We start from the raw sequence: 15093 nt of genomic DNA, 5'->3' as shown, positions 1-15093 counted from the left end.
CTTTTGCAAAAAACGCAAGCAGAAATTTTGCATGCAAGCAGTTTGCGAAGAATAACTCAAAAACGGTGAAGAACTTTCGAAAACTTTTTTCTGCTAAGTTGTAGACCACGATGATTCCAGTAGGTCCCGCAAGCACAAGAATTTGCGAAAACTTTCTTCTGCTAAGTTGCAGACCACGATGATTCCAGTACGTCCCACAAGCACAATCCTCAAAAACGCATTCGTTTAGCATAAAATCAAAAAATGAAAAAACGTCATTGAAAGCGAAGTTGTTAAAGAGGACTAGAGGTAGAGAGAAAGAAGGATAAGGAGACTATGTGCGCCACCACCTTGCTCTGATACCATGTGAGAAAGAAGAGATGAGAGAAGAGACAATGCACTCAAGAACTCATCAATGAACCACTAGCCAACTTGATTAGAAATGAACTACAATGCCTCATATATATAGGCACAAGATGAACGGATCTCTAAAAAAGTTCCTCCACCCTTTCCTCCACCCACTACCCATTGCTAAGAAACAACCCAAATAATATCAAATTGCTGCCAAAATCCTCTGTGGCACTTGGCATAAGATCAAAAGACACATGCACTTGATGATTGAGGAGAAATAGGCATATGATATGGTATGCATGAATGAGAATACAATGATGCATCAAGGAGACACACTTCAATAAGGATCAGCCATATGCATTACTAAGTGCAACACAAGGCACACAACATCAACTCTTGAGAGACATGAACTATTGGAAGCACCAAATCTATAAATCCTGAAGTATAAAGTGGTTGCATGCATGCATCTCGTAAAATTCACCATCGTTTTCAGCTTCACCATACATTTTGCTTCAAAATGCAAAGAAACCCATGAAGAGACTTAGAAGACTGGAATTTGTACATACCAACTAACATGTACCCAACATGGCAAGTTTCAGGACGCGTTAGTATATTAGAGGCACCAATTAACCTTTCTTCAACTCCAATGTGAGCACTTGGCTTGCAAAGCTGGTGACAAATAAGCATGAGAAGATTAGGAGCATAGGCATGAATCTGTTCTTTTATGAAAAGGTCCAGCCTACAGCACATCACTCCATCTTTTCTTCCTCAAACTACCTTTTTCGTCCAAAAGTTGTAAACTAAACTGATGTAAAGATATCGCCGAGGCCTTGTGCGTTGAAGTACGGTAGATAGCTCCCTTCTATCAGAAAGAGGAAAACCTTTATAAAGAATATACAAAAATTGAAAAGGTCACCCTTAACAATAGAACTGCCAAACATAAAAATGTTATACTTGGTCAATATCGGAAGAGCTCGAATCTAGTTTTAAGCATCTTACCTTTGAAAATCCTTCTCTCTGTGCATTCAACCCACACCACAAAACTAATGACCATTGATGGACATCAGCCATCTCCAATAATCTGGGGTCTATAGGAATAAACTGCAGACACGTGTAAGTGACACATGCTTGGACCTTTAACACACATGTAATAGAAAATCTGCACAGCTGAAAATCCTCCCCATCCATCACCAATGGGCTGCACCCACTAGAATCATTATGTGAAGCCCCATTGGAAGTCCTGTTTTCATTGCAGACATCTATAAACACTCTGTTTCATGGTAACCATACCCTGCTTATCAAATCCTCTAAAGCAAGGTAGGAACATGACTCTTCACCCATTAACAAAACTAGAAGCAAGTTTCCAGAAACACTTTTGAGTTGTGTCCTGTACTATCCTTCACATTTCTGAGCAAATGGACAATTTAATTTCAAAAAGTAGGCATATACACACAAGATAAAATGCAAGCCTACACATGTTAATAGCCTAAGATCTTAGTCTATAGTGCTGCAATCCACTTTCTGTGGTGTTTTCATGTCACATCTGTACAGAAGCTTCGTATCTCCCGAGCATCTCATATGTTACACTGGCTGCAGGCAGGCACCCTTAGGGCCTCACTTGCACGAAGTCAACAGTGAGTTCACGACATGTATAACTAACCTTGTCATGGTTATTAGATCAGAATTCAAATTTGTAGCCAGCAGGGCATGAAGATTGGTGTAAAGCTTCTCCAGAAAATGCCGCATTACGTGTGGAGGGAGCCCAGGATCGTCAGGATTCAAAGCCAGAGCTGCATCCTTGATCCACATCAGTTTCTTACTAGTGTCATTACCAAGGTCACAGCCAAGCTGCTGCACTAAAGCCAACAGAACCCCTTGGCTTAAAGGAGGTGGTGTCATCGTGAGAAGTGTTGCTAGGTCTACCTGTTGTAACATTTTAACAGAAACATCAGAAAACAAATGCCTCACAACCATTCAAAAGAGAACAAGCAATGTTCGAAACATCATCAGAGTACCCTCAAAAAACAAACTCTAGCACAGAAAGAGAGACAAAAAGAGTCAAGGTTAAACGAACATACCTGATTGCACAACCAGGAGACAACTCCAACATCAGTCAGTGAGAGTGCCTTGTTGAAAGCCTCTTCCAACTTCCTCTCTGAGATCAACCTTGCTAATTCTTTAGTGGGATCCAAAGACTCCTCAACATGCTGTACAGTCATAGCCTAGCATACACGGCCAAATCAGGAGTCATTAAGAACCCAAGTGACATGAACACAGAAAGGTGAAGTTGAACACTAACTCTGTTCAGAAAACCTTTAATAAAGTCAACCATCTCCAATAAAATCAGATTGCAAGAGACCTTGTTCAGGAAGCTAACCAGGTAGAATGAAAGTATATGGCATTACTTTTAACGTGGTGTATTACAAAGTTGGCACTTTGAGCCTGGCAATTGCAGTTGCTGAGCCAGTGGATAAGGGAAATAGACCAGAGCAATTAGATGACAAATTCAGCTCACTTACAACCTTGGTATTGGGTAAAGATCACCAAATCACAAGAATTACTTTTGGGCCACATCTCGTTTGCGAATTGCAAAATGACAGCCTGACAGCCCCACCAACTCAAGAGTGCAAGACAAAGTCCTATGGGAATGGGCCCAATACAATGCAGGAATAATGCGGAAATATGCAGTAAATATAAGCCCAGTAAGGGGGGCTGTGGTGGAAGAAATTACAGCGGAAATCTAAAGACAAAACTTGCAGAAAAATGGCATATTAATTCTGGAAAAAAATAGATACAAAAACCTCTACAATTTTGTTGCAATCCTGTGCTCCAAGTCTGCTCTCCTTTCTCCACGTGCATGGGCTCTGAACCTTTCAGTCAGTGAGTATGTGGTGGGAAGAGGTGCCATTTTATAGGGCAGCAGGTGCAATTTCTTCTCCACCTCAGTAAGGAGGTTCCACTTTTTGTGGCGGGTTGACTGTTTCTCCCTCCAGGGGCCCCATGATCTTGGCTTTATTCTAGGCTGACCTTTTCTCCCTCCAGAAGCCCCAAAAATCCTGCTTATAGTCTAGAATGCACCTCACCGATACTTAGAAAAAGTACCACACCAATACCTTAAGCCTACTGTTGCATGTTCCCACTGTCCTGACTCCTCCCTCCATGGCTCACAAATGAGAGCTATCCATACAATGGATTCTAACACCCCCTCTTAGATCTTGGTTGTGAGCCAACCAACTCGCCTGAAGAGGTCTTCCAATTATCTTGAGGCAATACCTTTGTAAACATGTCAGCTATATTGTCCTCAACATGACAAGATTTCAAGAAGACTTCATCTGTGAGGGTCTTCTCTCTTGAACAAAATCATACCGAACCTCAATGTGCTACATCCAAGCATGGAAGGACAGGATTCTTGGCCATTGCCAAGCAACTTGTAACTGTCACACTATAGTAGAAGCCTCATTCAACATCACCAAGAAGTCTCCTAAGCCATATAGCCTCACAAGTCGCTGCCCTTTGCTCTGTTGCTTTTTGCTTGTCCAGGAGATGAGCCGCAAACCAAGTGTGAAGCATATCCTATGGTTGAACACATGGTGACTGGATCACCTGCCCAATTTGAATCAGTAAAGCTTTCAAGAAGGGCTCCTCTTCCATAGCTAATGCCATAAGCCTAATGTTGGCACACAGGTGTTAGGGTTAGAGTTTGGACAGCAATGGAAGCTCTCTCACACATGCACGCACACACAGAGGAAGCAAGCACGAGAGGGCAAGAATGGGAGAAGTACTTCCACGTATATTCACACAATAATGATAAGTTGTACAAGTGATAATAATAAACCTAGCTAGGTGTCCTTTCACACCGGATGTCCACGGGGAAAAACCCGTAGGACAAAAGTGCCCTTGGAGTTATGCATATTCTCACATGTAGCACTACATAAAAGCATATGCCTTCAAATCCCCCCCTCCCTCCCCCCCCAGTGGTAATGTAAATCTGTACAAGGTAGCAGATCACTCTTTGTAGTAGAGTAAGCCTAGAAAGCTTCAAACTTCTCGCCGGCAAGGCCTTAGAAAACAGATCTCCCCCCCAAAACCCCCCCTATAGTGGTAATGTGAACCTGTACAAGGTAGCAGATCTCTCTCTCTAAAAAAGTAAGCCTAAATCTTTGCAAAAAGCTTCAAACTTCTCTCGAGACAATGCTTTAGTAAATAGATCTCCAATATTGTTTTGTGTAGAGCAGTAGGTTAATATGATATCCCCTGCATGAAGCCTCTCCTTGACACAGTGATAACGAATCTCTACGTGCTTGGTATGTGCATGGAAAACTGGATTCTGTGCCACAGCTATAGCACTTTGGCTGTGTAACATGCCTCCAAGATTAAACCCTAATTCACAGGCCAAACAAGGTTAGCACAAACAATATACAACTGTAGGTGGCGTCTGCAACCACCCCCGAGCCAAAGGCTAAGGTTTCACTCCTACAGGCCAAGCCAGTTAGCCCGCGTCTCATACCACCAGAGCCTGTCCCAAGGGACCCTCGGCAAGCCACATGTGATCTGCCGCGTCCATGGCAAGAGTAAGCCTCTTGGTCCAGGTCCAGACCACATTGAATAATAATAACCCAAGACTCACAACCTTAGACACCCATCAAAGAGTGCTTTCCCTAATCCCACGGCTCCCATAACCCTGCTGGATTAGTCCCTAACCCCAAGGGTTAGGGTCAGGTACGTAACTTCTCTCAGAATATGCAGTGGAAATGATAACCAAACTTGGGTTGACAAGAGCAAGTAGAATTCAGAAAATAGACAGCACAAGAAACACAGAGAGATAGGTGTGTAAACTCTTCTCTATACACAAGATCCCGCAAATAACTGAATGAGGAAGTGGTGGGGGGCATGGGGCCTATTTATATGCCCCATGCAAGCAGTCGGCCTGCTCTAGAAGCTCTCCACGACTGCATAAGGCAATCGGCCAGGAGTTAAATGCCTCCATGATTGAATAAAGCAGTCGGCCAGCAGAGGAAACTCCACGACTGCTGTTTGGGCAGTTGGCCAGCCACACGACTGCTGAATGTGCAGTCGGCCAGCCACCAGAGACTTCTGCCAACATCTGGCATCCCTCCACACCACGGAAAAATGGGGAAAAATAGGGAAAAAATACGGGTAGTGAGGAAAAATGATAAAACACCTTATACAGGGCGGGCACACCCACAACAGAGGCCCTGGTGTATAAATATAGACAGGAGATGACTTCTAACACCCCTCTCAGCTCTTGGCTGTGAAATCAACCCAAGGGAGCTGGAGTGCCGCCTGAGCGTAGCCTGAGGTAGAGACTTCGTGAAGAGGTCCGCCGCATTGTCCTCCGTCGAACAATAAAGTAGCAAGACGTCACCAACCAAGATCTTCTCACGTACAAAGTGATACTGTATCTCTATGTGCTTGGTCCGGGCATGGAAGACCGGGTTCCGAGCAATAGCTATACAACTCTGGTTATTGCACTGGATGACTGTGGGCTCCTTCTGTGGAAACCCAATCTCGCCTAGTAGCCTCCGCAGCCACACAACCTCACAAGCAGCACCACAAGCAGCCCGGTACTCTGCCTCTGTCGAAGAAAGGGCAATAGTTCGCTGCCTCTTGCTGCTCCAAGAAACTACTCCTGAGCCGAGGGTAAAACTGTATCCTGAAGTAGATCTCCTCGTGTCTGGATCTCCTCCCCAATTTGAGTCACTCCAACCTTGGAGCCTGACTCCATCCCCTCCTGTGTAAAAGAGTCCTAGATCCTTCATACTCTGCAGATACCGCAAGATCCGCAATCCTGCGTCCCAACGAGACTTTAATGGTGTCTGCATAAAAGAGCTCAACAGCCCCACGGAGAAGCTCGAGTCCAATCTGGTGTTCAGCAACCAGATCAATGAACCAACCAACTTCCGGTACTGCGAGGCATCAACTGGCTCACAAGGATCAATAACGGTTAACTTTGTGTTCGGGTCCATCGGCGAAGTAATAGGCTTGCAGTTCTCCATCCCAAAGGCCTCAAGCAACTCATGAACATACCGCTGCTGAGAGACGAAAAAACCCCTCTGGGTCTGCCAGATCTCCAATCCCAAAAAGAAGTGGAGTAGGCCTAAGTCGGTCATCTCAAACTCTTTTGACAAGGCAGCCTTCGTCACTCTAATGTGCTCCACATGACCACCAGTGAGAATGAGATCATCCACATAAAGGATGATAAGCGTGACCATGCCGTGTTCCCGAAAGAGATTCAGGTTTGGATCTGCAACCGATCTCTGAAATCCAGTCCGAATAAAGAAGGAATCAATCTTCTGATTCCAAGCCCTGGGAGCTTGCTTAAGACCATACAAGGCCTTACGTAACCTGTAAACCATCCCTTCAAATCCTGGAACAATAAAGCCTGGAGGCTCCTCAACATATACGTCCTCCTGCAGGTCACCATTAAGAAACGCAGATTTTACATCCATTTGATACACGGGCCACCTCTGAGAAGAAGCAAGGGCAAGAACGGTCCGAATCGTGGACATCCGTGCTGTTGGTGCAAAGGTATCCTCGTAGTCGATGCCTGGCCGCTAAGCATAACCTTTAGCCACAAGTCTGGCTTTGTGTTTTTCCACCGACCCATCAGACGCATATTTGGTCTTAAAGACCCATTTGACACCAATGACTGACCGCTTCGACGGCCTCGGTACCAACTCCCAGGTGTTATTCGTCTCGATGGCAACAAGATCCACCTGCATGGCTTTCCTCCCAAGTATCCTGTGAAAGGGCTTCCTTTACGGAAGTGGGCTCTTTCTCCCGCATAATACGAGACATCAAAGCATAGTTCACCTGAAGAAGCTCTGCTGTATAGCTTTTATCTCGGCCTCTGTGTGATCGTCGAGGGCCGTCCTCTGTGGTCCACTCGGAGGGTAACTCCGTGACACCTGACTCCCGAAGGGTGTCTAACAACCACCTAGGTACTCGAACAGATTGTGGAGCCTCCTGTGGGGTCGCGGGGGCTCTACTCCAACTGCGGGCTCAACCTCCTGTAGTGACTGAGGTTGATCAACTGGAATGATGGTCTGGGAATCATCATCAGACTCCTCTGGATCTCCAAGAAGTGGCGGCTCCTCGACAGTGGATACTAGAACATGCTCGTCAAAGACCACATCCCGGCTGACAACAATCTCGTTCCTGTCTGGATCATACAATCTGTATCCCTTGGAAAGAGAATTATACCCCACAAATACAAGCTTGCGGGACTTGGAGTCAAGCTTCCCCCTCTGCTTCTTCGGAATATGTACATATGCGCCACTCCCAAAGACACGGAAGTGCGAGACATCAGGCTTCCTGCCAAAATATGCCTCAAATGGAGTCATATGGGGTACTGAAGTCGTCGGAGATCGGTTGAGGGTATGGACAGCCGTTGCCACAGCCTCTCCCCAAAGTGGACGAGGAAGATCACGATGCTCCAGCATGGTCCTCGCCATCTCCACCACCGTCCTGTTCTTGCGTTCGACAACTCCATTCTCCGAAGGCGATCCTGTATTGGCCAGTTCCCTTTTGATGCCATGATCTGCACAAAATCTCAGAAATACAGTCGAGGAGAATTCACCTCCTTTATCAGCCCTGAGAGTCTTGACATCCAGACTCTTTCTCCACCATCACGTGCCAATCCTTGAACCGAGCAAAAGCTTGGTCCTTCTGGGAAAGAAAGTAGACCCACGTGAATCTGGTACAATCATCAACAAGCAGTATAAAGTAGAGAGATCCTCCCAAAGATGGTGTCTGCTGAGGTCTACACAAGTCAGTGTGAATCAACTCCAATGGTTTCGAAGCCCGCCTGGAAGCCTGCTTCGGAAAGGATTCCCTGTGCTGCTTACCACGTATGCAAGAACTGCAGCGCCCTTGCCTACTACCAACATCTGGCAAGCCAACCACCATCTGGTCTCGGAAAGCTCGCCTCAATGCATCCACATTTAAGTGGCCAAAACGAAAGTGCCACAAATCTCCGACTTGAGAACCTGTCAACGAGGAGAGTGCAGAGAGCTTGTAGATACCATTCTCCACACCGCCTTCCCAAACAACCTGGCCAGTCTCACGGTCCCGTAGAGCAACTGAATGCTCCTCAAATTCCACCCGAAAGCCAGTCTTGCCTACTTCATGCACTGACAGAAGATGAAAACCCAGAGCAAGGACATAAAGAACATGGGAAGCATGCTTGCCCCCCTTGCCGTCGAGAATAATCTCCATCCGGTCCTCACTATGTATTGGAATAGTGGAGTTGTCGCCAATAAAGATGCGACCTGACTGCCGTTTCAGATCTAGAAAGAAGTCACGGGATGGAGTCATGTGCCTGGAAGCACCACTGTCAAGAATCCATTCCCGGGTATCCTTCGCGGTGAAGCCAACTGCCTCCTTGCTCGAAGATGATGAAGCATCGGAGTCCATTATCTCTAAGTGCACAAATGTCGGAGTCTTTGCAGCTGAGGCTGAGGAATCAGCACTCTTCCCTGTCCGCTTAGGGCACTTCCTCCAGTAGTGGCCTTTCTCGCCACAATCATTGCAGAAACCTTCGGCCTCCAGCTTCTCTCGTTCCGAGTCAGGCTTCTTCTCAGAAGACTTCTCTGGTGAAGCCTTCCCTTTGCCCTTGTTGTTATTCCGGCCTTTCGACCGTTGGCCAGTTAAGGCCTCCGAACCGCCACTGTGAGGAGGGTTCGTGAAACGTTCCTCCTGGTCCAAGACCCTTGGCACAAGCTTCTCCCAAGTAATGGTGCTGAGCCTGCCACTCGTAATCAACAAGGAATAGAAAGCAGAATACTGAGCAGGTAAGTGGGACAGCAAAGTGATGGCCACGTCTTCAGATGATATCTCTTTCCCAGCTTGTAGGACTTCCTACTGAAGGGCTTGCAGCTGTTAATGTGTTCCCGCATCGTCGAGGACTTTGCAGGGTTCATAACCTGCATCTGCACTTCCAAGGAGATCCGTTTCATGGGTGATACCCTATTACAAAGAGAAGCCAAGTGCTCCCATATGCCTCTCGCCAGCGTCATGTGCTTTACATGATTGATCACTTGTGGTGTGCAGTTGAGGAAAATAAATGACCGGACCCTGGCGTTGACACGATCCCACATGTGTGCCTGTGCCTCTCGGTCCTTCCTCATCAGTAACTCCCCTTCCTCTGCTTCCAGGCGTGGAACCCCGATGATGATGAAATCAGCAAGGTCATATGACTCCAGCACAGACTCCATCATGACCTTCGAGATGCCGTAATTGGACCCGTCCAACTGACGGTCCACTCGGAACGTGGGGAGAGTTGGAATCTTCACGTGCTTCTCAGCCATCTCTAGTAGATCTGCCATCACGGGGAGTAAACTGAAAGGGTGGGTGGGTGGGAAAAAAAACTCTCAAACCTGCAAGTGGCTGTCCAGCTCCTTAGCCCGCCTTTCTCTTGCACCTTCTCTTTCCAAACAGTCCAATACACTCCACCAATCAGCAACCTAACGATCCCCCTCTTGCTCAGAAAACTCCCAAGATCTATCACGAGCCTAGGGCTCTGATACCATGTCAGAATATGCAGCGGAAATAATAACCAAACTTGGGTTGACAAGAGCAAGTAGAATTCAGAAAATAGACAGCACAAGAAACACAGAGAGAGAGGTGTGTAAACTCTTCTCTATACACAAGATCCCGCAAATAACTGAATGAGAAAGTGGTGGGGGCATGGGGCCTATTTATATGCCCCATGCAAGCAGTCGGCCTGCTCTAGAAGCTCTCCACGACTGCATAAGGCAGTCGGCCAGCAGTTAAATGCCTCCACGACTGAATAAAGCAGTCGGCCAGCAGAGGAAACTCCACGACTTCTGATTGGGCAGTCGGCCAGCCACACGACTGCTGAATGTGCAGTCGGCCAGCCACCAAAGACTTCTGCCAACATCTGGCATCCCTCCACACCACGGAAAAATGGGGAAAAATAGGGAAAAAATACGGGGAGTGAGGAAAAATGATAAAACACCTTATACAGGGCGGGCACACCCACAACAGAGGCCCTGGTGTATAAATATAGACAGGAGATGACTTCTAACACATTCCTCCCCACTTAGGACATTTCCACTCTTGGAAATAAATGAAGAAGAATCTAGCTACCACAAACAATTGTCTCCAAAATCAAGTTTATACCTCTATTTAATCCACATAGCCACGCATAGAAGAACCAACTCGCTGCTCAACCAAAGAAGTTGTTCCTATTCCAACAGACTATTACAATGGAAACAAGACAAAACCAGAACCTATTCGATGTAATTTACTAAATTGACAAGAGACGCATAATGAGCCAGAGCGGCCGGCTCCTCTCTCAAATAATGTATATTGACCCTGGGAGAATCAAGTACATAGTGTCATGGGCATTTCTGACCAAATTTCCTACTCCTTCCCCTTGCTACTTGCTTCCATAATTAATCACTAAATCTTACAATTGCAATTATGGACCTGGCAATTCCTCGTACCTAGGGGATAACTTCCCAACCTTCCCCCTCATTTATAACATCTCAAAACCTTTAGGTACTCTCAAATACACCAGCATTCCTTCGGATAACTCATAACTCCATTTGGAAACACTACCTATCAGTATTAATGTAACTTGGTTGAACACAATGCTCATCAATACACTTAAATACACTAAGATTTTATGGACACTTGCTCAAATACAAGAAGTAAATTGCTGAATTGACAAGAGACACACAATGAGCTGGAACCGCCGACCCCTCCCTCAAATAAAGTATATTGATCTTGGGAGAATCAAGTACATAGTGTCATGGGCATTTCTGACCAGATTTCCATACCAATGCATATGAATACAGTATTGCAAACAAGTGGTTGTCGATGTAGACTTGCAATCCACACTACCCTCTCAAGTGCCCATGTTCCCTACCATCTACTCTCTATTGTTCCACCAACACATGGTAGCAACAATCTGCAAGAGAGCACGTAGGACAAGAGAACACTACACAGGGTATGTGATCTTGTAATCCGGTTCCTCCCTCTTACTACTTGCTCCCATATTTAAGCATAAAAGCTTACCAATAGCAAGTAGAGTCAATGACAGCGGAAGTCTTCGCGATGGAAGTCCTTGGAGTGTTGAGATTTACGATTTGTCGCATTTCTTCGCTCGCAACAAAAGTCTTCAAGAGGATGAAGGGAACCTTGGGAAAGCTTCCCCTATACACAGAGGCACAAGTCCCAACGGAAAGCCAAGTCCACAGTATCACATGAGTGGCATCAATCCCCATCATGTACAACTGCCATGGACACTAATCCAATGTACATACATGATGAGAAAGCACGGGTGGACCAATTGGGTGGCCAAATGGTGACATCCCCCTCCGGCTTCTAAACAATTGTCCGCAATTGAAAAGCATCCAAATATGTCTGAAGCACATGCGGGCAATCTCTGAAGAACTCTTCATCTACCCATTTAGCATCAATGGGAAGATATTCTTAAACTTCACAAGGTAACGCCTGACAACTTTGCCTGCAGCAAGCTTGCGTTTCTTGTGATACACAATTTGCTCTGGCTGCAAGATCTTCTCAAGCTCATCCACTTCTGGTGGATCCTCAATGACCGTTTCACTGGGCTCTGGCCCTACATACTTGCGAAGGAGCCTGACATGAAAAGCATTGTGTATGTGCCAATGACTAGGTAATGCCAATCTGAAAGCCACTTCATTGATCTTCTCAATCACTCGAAAAGGCCCATAGTACCTGGTTGCAAACTTAGGATATGCACCCTCTTGGCCAGGCCTCTTTGCAAGTCTTGCTTTCTTAAATTTCAACAATACCCAATCATTCTCTTTAACATCCAATTGCCTTCTATGTTTGTCGGTAGCCTTTTTATGCTTGTCTTGTGACCTTGCAATGGCTGTCCGCACCTAAGCAAAAGCAATATCCAAGTCTCTTACATACTCATCAACTGCAAATATCTTATCCTTTGTGCGAAGGATGGGTGGCAAAACCACCTTACCATAAACAATCTCAAACGGGAACCACCTTACCATAAACAATCTCAAACGGGGCCTTTCCCGTAGATGCATGCACCGTGTTGTTGTATGCAAATTCCACAAGCGGTAAGTACTTCTTCCAAGAAGACTTCTGGACCGCCACATAACATTTCAAGAGATCCAACACGTCTGAATTTGCAGCCTCTCTTTACCCATCCATTTGAGGGCGATAAGCTAATGAAAAGTCCAATTTGGTGCCCATATTATCAAATGAGGCCCGCCAAAAGAGACTTGTAGTCCTGGGATCTCTATCCCCTACAATGGACTTCGGCATTCCATGATGCTTGAACACTTGTGCAAGATATATTTAACCATATGCTTAGCTTTAATGGTCTTTTTGAACGACAAGAAGTGAGCTTGCTTGCTAAACCTATCCACAATTGTCCAAATTGCATTATTACCCTGTTAGGTCCGTGGCAAGTCCATAATGAAATCCATTGTAATACTTTTCCATGGCTGCATGGGAATAGGCAATGGCTGAAGCAAACTTGGTGCCTTTTGCCTGTCAAATTTCACCTTTTGACAGGTGATACATGCACGTACATGTGCCTCTATGTCCTTCCGCATACCTGGCCAAAAGAAATACCGCTCAATCATGTGCATAGTAGGCATTATGCCTCTATGACCAGCATATGAAGGAGCATGGCACTCATCCAAAACCTTTTGTCTCATGTCATACACCACACATAGACAATTATCTTTCATGAGATAACCCTCTTTGATCACATTTGAGGCTTATGCATGACCAGCCATCAAATCAGCCCAAATAGTGACAAAATCAACATTCGTATGATACAAATCACGCATGGCAGACAAGTACCCATGAGAGGCAACCGAGATAGCTGCTACATACGGCTTTCGTGACAATGCATCGACCACTACATTCTTCTTTCTTGGGGTGTGCAAGATCTGAAAATGAAACATAGAGAGGAAATTGGCCATCCTCATATGCTTCTCTGACAGTTTAGTTTGGGTAAGAAAATACCTCAAACTCTGGTGATCTGTCTTCACAGTGAAATCAACCCCAAGAAGGTAATGTTTTCATATAGTAAGTGCATGAATTACAGCCAAGCGCTCTTTCTCATAAATGCCAAGAGATAGCTCTGCATCATGCAATCTATGGCTCTCATAAGCCACGGCATGTCCCTCTTGCAGACAGCTCCTATGCAATTTCCAAATGCGGAGTTCTTCAAAAACAATGGCCAAATGAGCTCTATGCTCTTCTTCGGTCTTTGAGAAGACTAGGATGTCATCAAAGAAGACACCTGTAAATTTCATGTACCCACGGAATATGCGATCCATCATTCTAATGTAGCCGGGGCATTTGTAAGACCGAAAGGCATAACAAGATACTCATAAAGCCCAAATGCTGTCCTAAAAGCAGTTTTGTGTACATTCTCAGGCGCTACACGCACTTGATGATACCCACTCTTGAGATCAATTCGGCTAAAGCATGCCGATCCATCCAACTTGTCAAGGATGTCGTCTATGCGTGGAATCGGAAACCGATTCTTGATGGTAAGCTTATTCAAAGCTCTATAATCTCCACACATACGAAAGGATCCAGCCTTCTTTTGAACCAAGAGGATGGGTGAACAATATGGGGAAGAGCTTGGCTGAACCAAATTCTTCTCAAGAAGCTCATTCACCTGCTTCATAATCTCCTCTTTTTAGGATGCACTTACACGATAGGCTGGCCTATTAGGTGGTGAGCTACCCGGCACGAGATCAATGCGATGATCTTCCGATCGTACGGATGACAACTCATTTGGTAACTCATTAGCAAAACGGCTCTTGCAAAAATTTCAACCTATCATTACTAAGAGTGTTTACATGTACATTATTTTCCTCAATATGATCTCGTACAAAAATCAAGTAAGCAAAAACATTCTTTTTCATTACTTTCTTAATTTGTACATGAGATACAAGGGAAATGGTATCACCCTCTTCACCAGTATCAATTACATGCTCTCAGCCTTTATGCATGAAGGTGATCCTGTTGGTCTTGTAAGCCTTGCACGGATCAATACGTGTATGCCAAGGCTTTCCAAGTAATACATCACAGCCATTCAAAGGTGCCACAAGAAAATCCTCATGATCCACATAGCCTTGAATGTGTATGCGCAACTTGCCAAAAATAGGCATGACCTGCACTTCTCTACCAACAAAGGCAGCCCTTGCTTCGATTTGAGAACCCATGTCCTCCACTTCAATACCTAAAGCAGCTGCCATCTGTGTGGATATGAAATTCCCAAATGCACAATCATCAAACATGAACTAAGCGGGCTGATCCTTGAGCTGTCTCCAAGCTTTACATACAACCCTGTCTTTGCTATCATGTGAAGTGTTGCCCTGCACATCCGGAACCATATGCACATTAGGCTTTGATGCATTTGCATTATCACGCTTCTTCTTGTTTGGGCATGCCCTTACAATGTGCTCGGTGCTACCACAAGGAATGTATTTCCCCTTGCTCATATATTGCTTTTTTTGCTCCGGAGTGAGACCATAGTCTCTCAATTTGAAGGAGCGCTTCTTGGTAGTGTTATTTTCAACCTTTGGACCATTTTTATCTTGGTTTTGGTCCTTTTTAGGTGGCTGTGACATTATTTTACAGGTTTTGGACAGTCCTCTCTTTGCCTTGAAATGAGGGTTTAGCTTTATTGGATCGACTCAATTTGAGTTTCAATTGCTCAATGGCGGTGGCAGCTGCGATTAATTG

At 45.3% G+C, this 15093-nt stretch overlaps 1 protein-coding gene across 2 annotated transcripts in view; it reads right to left on the bottom strand.

The window, feature by feature from the left end:
• Positions 1 to 1734: 1734 nt before the first annotated feature.
• Positions 1735 to 15093, bottom strand: part of LOC147617236 (enhancer of mRNA-decapping protein 4-like) — a 47834-nt gene continuing 34475 nt past the window's right edge. For both annotated transcript variants that reach the window (XM_086776862.1, XM_086776863.1), the window contains exons 13-14: positions 2409 to 2552; positions 1735 to 2253 (exon numbers count right to left, since the gene is read on the bottom strand). In XM_086776862.1, the coding sequence (XP_086632988.1) occupies positions 1945 to 2253; positions 2409 to 2552 (453 nt within the window). In that variant the 3' untranslated portion in view covers positions 1735 to 1944. The remainder of the gene's footprint in view (positions 2254 to 2408; positions 2553 to 15093) is intronic.

This window comes from Cibotium barometz, chromosome 37 (genome assembly GCF_041138505.1).
Source record: "Cibotium barometz isolate CiBa-2024 chromosome 37, ASM4113850v1, whole genome shotgun sequence".
Lineage (NCBI taxonomy): Eukaryota > Viridiplantae > Streptophyta > Polypodiopsida > Cyatheales > Cibotiaceae > Cibotium > Cibotium barometz.
This window is presented reverse-complemented; position numbering and strand designations above follow the sequence as displayed.